This window comes from Capsicum annuum, unplaced genomic scaffold, assembly GCF_002878395.1.
Source record: "Capsicum annuum cultivar UCD-10X-F1 unplaced genomic scaffold, UCD10Xv1.1 ctg2389, whole genome shotgun sequence".
In the NCBI taxonomy this organism is placed as follows: Eukaryota; Viridiplantae; Streptophyta; class Magnoliopsida; order Solanales; family Solanaceae; genus Capsicum; species Capsicum annuum.
Genome location: NW_025830045.1, coordinates 84,107 through 93,869, shown reverse-complemented (window position 1 = coordinate 93,869; position 9,763 = coordinate 84,107). Strand labels below are relative to the sequence as shown.

Here is a 9,763-nt window from a genome sequence, read left to right as displayed (position 1 = left end):
ATTTTCTTATGAATTTCATGATTTGGCTGCTCTTGTTCATGTGGATAATGAGAAATTGAATTCTACTCCATGTTGGGTGATAAATTCTATGTGGGTTAAATTATTATAGATATATATTCATGCAAATCTATGACTAAACCCTTGAATGATGAAATTAGAATTGAACCATGATATTTAATTATTGTAAAATGATGTTTACATGTACCGTGCCTACAATATGTTTGATTAAATGCCTAGATGCAGGAAAAGTGCCTAACTAGCATGATACCATGAAATCCCCATGTATGTACAAGTTATGCCTATCATATGTTTTGATGAAATGCTTCTATAAATGTATTATGGATTATGATGTTAGTTATATGTTCAAGTAAGTTATGCTTGGTCAGTTTTCTTCCATCGAGTCCTGGGGGTACTCGTACCCAAAATATTAGTTGTGTGCCTAGAGCCATATCATGTTTTCACGATACTCTCTGTCAAGCTATAAGTCCTTAGACTTCAGACAATCTTATGACTCAGGAAATCTCTATGATCTCATGAACTCAGTCAGTTGTCAGATATTAGTAGTATTCCGTCAGTCAGCGGAATTCAGTAACTCAGCCCATGTTCAGTTTAGTAAATCATGTTCAGAGTCTATTCAGATGGGAGTAGGAATTAGCACCGAGTAAACCCAAGGATAGGAACACACACTATCAAATGAGGGTGTAATTCTTAGAAGTCATCCTTGCATTCCAGAACTATATAGCCAACATAGATTGAGACATCAACACTATCCGATGAGGGTTAATAAGGTGGATAAGCATTTTCAGATAAGGGCCTCACCATTCTCTTTTGGGGACACTATCAGATAAGGGTTACCCACATCTTGCCCTTACAAGTGGCGCGATATTGATACCTTTCTAATTGGGTTTACAGATTGGATCCCAACTCAGCCATAATGGCATATTAGGGGCATATCGGTTAGATAACTACTTCCCACAGTTTTATATTACAGAATCAGGACTGTCAGATACAGTCAATCAGTCTCAGTAATAGAACTCAGATAGTTCTTCAGATTTTTGTACTATTAGATACAGTTAACTCAGATACAGTATGGGACTCAACTAGTCCCATTAGATTCAGGACTGGCAGATATAGTCACTCATGTTATCAGTTATACCAGTTATCAGTATGTCATATTATCAGTATTCATATTCAGTAATCATGTTATCATGGTATCAGTGTCAGTTATTATATTTCATACATGTGTTCTCATGCTTATGATAGTCAGTCTACTATTATTATTGTTCATTCATATGAACCCCAAGCATTCAGCCTACCTCACATGCATACCAGTACATTTAACGTACTGACACATTTGCACTATGGTGTCTTATACCATAGGTTCAGAGACACGAGCTCCATAGCATCAGTAGATTCCATTCTCAGCTGTCAGAGTTAGCAGTAAGTCCTCATCTTTTGAGGACATGATCATCATTTTATTATCTTAGTAATTAGTTTATTAGTTGGGGATATGTCCCATCAACTCCTTATTCAGACAGTCTCGTTTTAGAGGCTTTCCAAACTACAATATGTTCAGATAGCTTATTTTAGTTCTTTTGGGTATTTCATACCTCTCTCTGATGTTAAATTTTTATCAGATACTATGTCTCAGTTTTGAACCTTATGGCCTTTCAGTTAATGTTTCCGCATTATGCAGTATATTATGCAATATACATGTACAAATATCAGTCATGGGTTAGCTTGTAGTTCTTCGGGGTCATGAGCACCGTGTAGCATTTTGGGTACCAGATTCGGGACATTACATAAATGAGCTAGAGTAGAAAAAGATTTTGGTCCTGATTATTATGTGTTTAATGTTGGAGATGACTCTCACACTTTAAAAGGAGCTTTGTCTTCACATGATGCTATTTTCTGAAAAGAGGTTGTAAATAATGAAATGAAATCACTAATTTCCAATAAAAATTGAAAGCTAGTTGATTTACCACCGGGTTGTAAAATAATTGGATGTAAATGGGTCTTATGTAAAAAGTTAAACCCTGATGAATCTGTTGATAAATACAAAGCTAGGCTAGTGGCTAAAGGTTTTAAATAATTAGAAGGCCTATAATTTTTCGATACTTTTTCACCGGTAACTAGAATTACATCCATTAGACTTTTAGCTGCTATTGCGGTAATTTTTTATTTACAAATTCATCAAATAAATGTAAAAACTGCTTTTTTAAATGGAGACCTAAATGAGAAGATTTACATGGAACAACCCGAATGTTTTGTTGAGGCTGGCCAAGAAAGCAAAGTGTGTAACTTAATAAATTCCTATATGGCTTGAAACAAGCACCAAAGCAATGACATGAAAAGTTTGATTCCTGCATGATTGATAATGGGTTTAAAACAAATGAGTGTTATAAGTGCATATATCATAAGTCTTGGAATAATTCACATGTTATTATTTGCCTATATGTTGATGATTTATTGATCTTTGGCTCTAACATGAATGTTATTAGTGAAGCTAAAAATATTCTTAGAAGCCACTTTGATATGAAAGATCTTGGTGAGACAAATTTTATTCTAGGAATAAAAATTACTAGAACATGTGATGGAATTTTCCTTGACTAGTCACATTATGTTGAGAAAATATTGAAAAAAATATAATTTTCTTGATTGCAAGTATGTTGTAACTCCATTTCATTCTAGTGTTCACTTGTTTCCTATTGAAAGTAAAAAAGATGTTATAAATCAAAATAAATATGCTAGCATAATTGGAAGTTTGAGATATGTGATTGATTGCACTAGGCCTGATATTGCATATGCAGTAGGAGTATTTAGCAGATTTACTAACAAGCCAGGTAATGAACATTGGCAGGCTATAACGAGAGTTATGAGATATTTAATTGGAACAAAAACTTGTGGTTTGTTCTATAAAAAAATATCATGATGTACTTGAAGGCTTTTGTGATGCAGATTAGAACACTTTATTAGGTGATTCCTTATCCATTACTGGTTATGTATTTACTTTGGGTGGTGGTGCTATTTATTGAAAGACTTAAAAGCAAACAATTATTGCTAAGTCTACCATGGAGGCTGAACTAATTACTTTAGCTTCAGCTAGTGGGAAGCGAATTGGTTAAGAGATTTGTTATTTCAGATACCTTATTTTGGAAAGCCAATTCCTCCTATTTTAATACATTGTGATAGCACCGCTGCAATTGGTAGATTACAAAACCATTATTACAATGGTAAATTTAGACATATAAGGAGAAAACACAGTAATGTGGGATCATATTTGACAAATGGTACCATTAATGTTGATTATATCAAATCTTGTGATAATCTTGTAGATCCGTTGACTAAGGTCTTAGCAAGAGAAAAGTTCTGGAGAACATTGAGGGGGATAAGATTGAAGCCTATTGAATCTTGAGTATAACCAGGTTCAATGGGAAAAGCGAATCACATGACACTTGTTGTGAAAAAATACACTATCCTTTTTTATCTCTCCCTATGGTGTGAGTGCATTTACATGTAATGATTGTGAGGTTGAGTTTAAAAAACTCTTACTAAAAATCTGTAGCTCGTATGAGTGGAGTGCTAAATTACAGGAGCACTCTCGATAGATTTCACCTATGTGAGTGCGGAGGTAGGCCGCTTCCTATGAAAATTAGGCTCATTCTCAAAAGACACTCATTAAAATCGGGATAGCCAAGGCTGTAATGTGCTGGATATAAAGCTTAGGTCAACACTTTGACTATTATGTGTAAGCAGTAACTTTTTTATTTCCCCTAAGCAGTCATAGTTCAAGTCTGAGACTACTACGACTCTGGAGTAAAAATTACTGTGTTACTAAGTGGAGGTTTTAAGAGCATTTTAATAATTATTTATATTAAAGTGTATCTTTATTCATGCATTATCATTATTTAGAGTTAGTGCATGTACTTGTTGAGTACATTCTTCTCCTAATTACAATGGCTCTTCATGTCATTTTTTAGGCAATGTATCATGCATTTGACTCTTGATTATGGTAAATGAATTTGGCCTTTTTCTTTGAGATTCATGTAGCCAAAAGACCGCTGATATTCCATCTTTATCCACTCTCTTCTTATTCATTGCACGGAAGATTTTTTTTTCTCCTATAAATAGAGGTAGTCTTGCATTATTTTGATATACCACAACAACATAAGCATAACACACAAGAAAACAAAGAGTGCATAAAGGTTAGTACAAAAGAGAGTTTATTAGTTGAAGGGAGATGTTTCTTTTGTGGAGCTTTGAACTCAACTCTTGTTCAGAGTTGTTGAGTTGTTCTTTGTGATAAGGCTGTTGTATCCTGGAGGGGACAAGTCAAGAGGATTACTGCTGGATCGGTGAAATATTTTGCTGCAGTGGGCTTAAATCTCCTTAAAGAGAGCGAGATATCTGTACCTTAGCCGAAGAAGATATTCTTTTTTATTTTCTACACTTATAATTTTCAGTTGTAATTTTATTGTAATTTTCACCAACAATTTGTGACTTTACTTTTTTTTCTTTATCAAAAGCTCTGGTGCATTATAGATAATGTGATATACCTGTGTAAAATTAATTTTCAGTTGTAATTTTATTGTAATTTTTACCAACAATTTGTGACTTTACTTGTTTTTCTTTATTAAAAGCGCTGATGCATTATAGATAATGTGATATACCTGTGTAAAATTAAGTGATGTGTCCGAAAGAATGTGATATATTCGTGCGGAATGTGATGTATCCATATAAAATTAAATGATGCATCCGAAATTAAAGAATGTAATGTATTCATATAAAATTAAGTGATGTATTTGAGAAAATGAGATATATCTGTGTGGACTAAATTAAAATTTTTTAATAATATCAAAAAGAGTTGAAATAGAGAGTAATTTGCTCCAAAAAAATTGAAATTTATGTTGTTTTAACAATAACATATTTTGAAAGGAGATAGAACCAATTCTGAGTTTTTCTTTTTTCACCCCTACGCCTAGGAGCTTTTTTTTTGCTTCATTGATAATCTGAACTTACAATCTTCAGGTGGAAAGTGACGGGTGTTTACCATTTGAGCAATTCTGAGTTAATCAAGGCTTATAACTTGAAACTTCGAAAATAAATGTCATTGTTAATTTAAAGTGATTTAGCTAGTGTTTGACTACAGATTTAATTGATTTTTCCTTTTAAAACAAAAGAGTTTTTGAAACTTGAAGTTGTGTTTGATATGCATTTTATTTGAGAAGTTTTAAAATTGTATGAGTGAAAGTGAAATTCAAAATTTGGTCTAGCATGTTTTTGGAAGATTAAAATATTTTAAAGATAGATTTTTAAAAATTGACTAAATTTCATGAACAAACAATGTTTCAATTTTCTTTCATGAAAATATATGATCGAGAAAGAGACTACGATACTTTTTATTGAATTTCTAAATATGTAAATTTTATTTCAAATAATTTTATTTCTTATGTCTGAATTTACATCAAACATTAATTAATTTAACTCTCATACTCCAAATCAAGCCAAATATACTGAGGAGGGAGTACATATAATTTTATAATTATTGTTGCCATGCGGCAAGGAGCCAGCAGGAGCTTCACAAAGACTATTTAGGACAGTTTAAAATCGAATTAACGCAATAACCTAATTGATTTAATGAAAATGAGTTATTAGTTTAAGGATTTTGGTAATGATTTTGATTATATTTTATCAATTTTTAACATTTTGAGGTGTTTTTCTTAACGGGTTAATCGATAACTTGATAGTAATTAATAAATTATATTAACTACATTTAATATATAAAGTACTTGATTTAGAGTTTAGTTTACTTTTTATTTTTTGTTGTCTCAAACTCTTGATTATTCTACAAGGTGGTACTCTTTTCGTTTGATTTTATTTGTCACTTTTTGAGTTGACACATCTATTAAGAAAAACAATTAATAACATAGTAATTTTACCATAGTAACCCTATTAAATGATGTTTACATTATATTTTGAAAGTAATTTGAAGAAAAAAGTAATTAATTTTAAAGGTAAAATAAGAAAAAAGAAATCGTCTTCTCTAGTTCTCTTGATATGTTAAAAATAATAAGTAAAAGTAAAAATTCAATTAGGAAATTAGTGACAAGATAAAGTGAGGAGGGAGTATTTGTTTTTGAGCAAGATACAATTTCTCAACTTATGTGTTGGTTCATTTGGGTTGACACCTCAATTATAAGTGACTTTCAATGATTTTTCGTGTGAAATATTAATGGTTAGATCAATAATTAAATCAATAACGATTAATAATAAATAAATTAATTAATATTTTAATAATTTTATAATAATTTAACATGTTTGTAAATCGATAAATAATAAATTGAACAGATAGACTTTAAAAGTGAATAGAAGCGATGGATGCTCAACCTAATGTTAGCAAAAGTCCCAAATTCCCAAAGTGATTTTGGAAATGAAACAGCCAAGAAACTTGGAAATATTTGAGACAAGCTACAATACTTGTAAAATTTCTTGGCTTTCTAATAGACTGAAACAGCTAAGCATGTAGCGATGTTAATATTGTTTTTTTTCTTGTTTGTTCTCAAGTGCATGTAATATTTGACCATCCACCTTTTCATATGAATGTTTTTGTCCGTTTAAAGAATTATCTTTTTTATATAATTTTTTAATTTTAATTTTTCAGGTAATACATTTAAGATTACAAAATTAAAAGACATTTTGATATATTTTATATATCCTTAATTTAAAATAAAAATCTTTTTTACTTTTTTAAACTTCATTTCAAATCAAAACTAGACAAATAAATTAAATCAGCAGTAGTATAACATTATTTTGTTATAGTACTATTCTACTATTATTTGGTGTTTTTGTTATTATCCATTATCTCTTATACTTTCATTACATTATTTTCTAGATTTTTTTTTGTTTGAGCCCCTATCTATAGAAACAATCTCTCTATTTCACCTTGAATACCTTTGATGTAGAATTAAGATTTGTGTATATTCAATTCTTTTCCGATCTTATTTTGTGAGGTTGCCCTGGTATGTTATAGTTGCGGATACGTTGGCAAATAAAGTAGTTGTTCTCTTATAAAAAAGCCAATTGATATCTCCATATTGCACACAATATTTAACATACCACCATTTTTAGCAAAAATTAAAATTGTATACTGTGGCTCCAATGATAATTCAACCATCCATTAGTGTGAAAACACTTTCTGAATCACCAAATCTCAAATCTATCCCTTCTAACTATGTTAATTCTTCTATCTATCCCTCTGATTCCCCTACATCTGAGCCACATGATTATTCAAATTCCATCCCCACCGTTGATTTTTCTCAACTCATCTCCACTGATCTTCATCAACGCTCTGAAGCTATCAACAGCCTCAACAAAGCTTGCCAAAACTGGGGATTTTTCATGGTATGGTAGAATATGCTTTTATATATTTCTTTTTGTTACATGACACACTTGTGACTTATCGAGGATATGACGGTAGATAAGAAGCTATTAAACGTTAAGATAAAAAGTGAGTAGTTATTATTAGTACTCTCCTGCTATCGTTTTCTTCGATTTTACAATTACATGTTATTTTCTTTGCTTCAATTATTGTACTACATCAGTTGTTGTTGTTCTTTTCCTAATTATTTTTCATAGTCTTTCTTCACTACTGTATCTTCTTTCTTATTGCTTACTTGGAGTCGATGGTCTATCAAAAACAACCTATCCTCCCCAAACCTTACTTTTGGGAGTGTGCAGATTATGTTGTTGTTGTTAAAAAATATTTCTACTCAAAATATGTCAACAACCTCTTAAGCTTATCATATATTTCATCTAGATATTTAAATTACTACATATGTCCATTGAACACTTGAACTTATCGTAAAGTATTCTTATTAAAAATTTTTAACCTAATCTTTTTTAAAACATTTAATTTGTACATGTTCTCAAACGTCTACTGGTACAGGTGGTGAACCATGGGATACCAGAGAATTTGATGAAGGGAGTGATTGATGGAACTCAAGGATTTTTCGACTTAAAAGAAGAAGAAAAGAAAGAGTTCGAAGGGAAGCATGTGTTGGACCCCATAAGATGTGGGACTAGCTTCAATATCTCCAAGGAGAAAGTCTTCTTCTGGAGGGACTATCTTAAGGTCTTTGTGCATCCTCATTTTCACTCCCCAAGCAAACCCCAAGGATACAGGTAATTTATCTTTCTGATAGTGCAAATATTTTTACATGTTAAGTAATTGGTAATATTTCTGGACTTTAGCGTACAAGATTGTCCTTTTCCTTAGTGCTTGTTAGTAGGGTTGTACAAATCAAACCGTCAAGTCAAACCAAATCGAAGAACCAAACCAAACCAAGAAAAAAATCGACTTATGGTTTAATTTGGTTGGTTTGGCGTTTGAAAAAAAAAAAATGACCATTCTTAATTTGGTTTGGTGTTAACAAAAAAAAAGTCAAACCGATATAATATATATATATATATATATATATATATATATATATACGTGTATATAATTTAACTTTGTTTACATAAAATATTAATTACAATCTAATTTTTAAATTAGTTTTATTAATTTTCAATATTTAGAAAGTAGATGTTTATATATATATATATATATATATATATATATATATATATATATATTCATATTTGATCCTTTAAGTTGTAATATTTATCCATTAATTACTAATAAAATGATCCAAAATTCAATATAAACTTAAAACCTGAACTTTTCACTCTTCATCTTATTTTTTAGTTTCAATAGAGTTTTTCGCTCCTCAATTTTTCATAATTGTGATTTTTCATTAGCACATGAGTGAAAACATACTTGATCTAAACTTCAATCACAATATAATTGTAAAAAATAAAGATTATAAAAAAAAAACGAGAAAAATAAAAATAAAAAGCGAAAGAACCGACTAATACCTAAACTGAAAAAACCAATTTTATATTGGTTTGATTTGGTTTATAGTTTTAATAAATCGATATAATTGATTTGTTTTTTTATCAATAGAAAACCAAATCAACCCGACCTATGTATACCCTACTTGTAATTATTGAAATTAGGGTGTCAAGATGGCAAGTAATATGAATTTGAATGAGTTAAAATGAACTGTCAATAAATGGCCAGTTAAAAATACTTTGATTGAAATAAGGTGGAACTAATAAACGGACTAAGAAATTAGTCATATTCTAACCCGTCAAATTCTTCGCAAGTTTTAATTTCTTCATTTTTTTAAGAGTCATATTTGTGTATATACTCTCACAAATAAGTTATATTTGCCTTTATTATACCTTTTCACATCTTTGTATGATTAAGGGCGCAAACATAATTTGTTTGTGATGGTACAAGGACAAATATGACTATTTTTCTTTTGTTATTAAACAAGAAAGAATAAAGAAGAAGAATAGAGAGAATAATTATTATTTCTTTTGAGGGATGAGAGATCATCTTGATTGAGAATACAATGAACTAAATTTCTTTATTTATATGGAAAAATACTCCTAGTTTGTGACTAAAAGACAGATACTTCAAATCCTAATAGATATCAATTAGATCTTATTAGATCTTGATAGACATTCACTATAATGTAAATACATTTATAACACTCCTCCTTGAATGTCTAGATAGATAATGTGCCTCGTTAAAATCTTACTAAAAATATTAGTAGAAAAAAAATTTAGTGAAGGAAAAAGTGTACACATCTCTAACAATACGCATATCGGCTGCCTCATTAAAAACCTTACAAGGAAAATCCAGTGAGACAAAACCTCG

The 9,763-nt window shown here is 30.4% G+C and overlaps 1 protein-coding gene across 1 annotated transcript; it reads left to right on the top strand.

Moving 5' to 3' along the window:
* Window positions 1-6,914: 6,914 nt before the first annotated feature.
* LOC124890753 (2-oxoglutarate-dependent dioxygenase 19-like) lies at window positions 6,915-8,309 on the top strand. Its single transcript, XM_047402553.1, has 2 exons — window positions 6,915-7,401; window positions 7,946-8,309. Exons 1-2 carry the CDS (start codon window positions 7,159-7,161, stop codon window positions 8,183-8,185), a joined length of 483 nt encoding a protein of 160 aa, XP_047258509.1. The 5' UTR covers window positions 6,915-7,158; the 3' UTR covers window positions 8,186-8,309.
* The last annotated feature ends 1,454 nt before the right edge of the window (window positions 8,310-9,763 follow it).

What these genes read in the sequence shown, in the direction of transcription:
- LOC124890753 (XM_047402553.1), top strand. Translation starts at nt 7,159, where the DNA reads ATGATAATTCAACCATCCATTAGTGTGAAAACACTTTCTGAATCACCA. An exon ending in AAAACTGGGGATTTTTCATG is followed by an intron (nt 7,402 to 7,945) that starts GTATGGTAGAAT and finishes CTACTGGTACAG; the next exon opens with GTGGTGAACCATGGGATACC.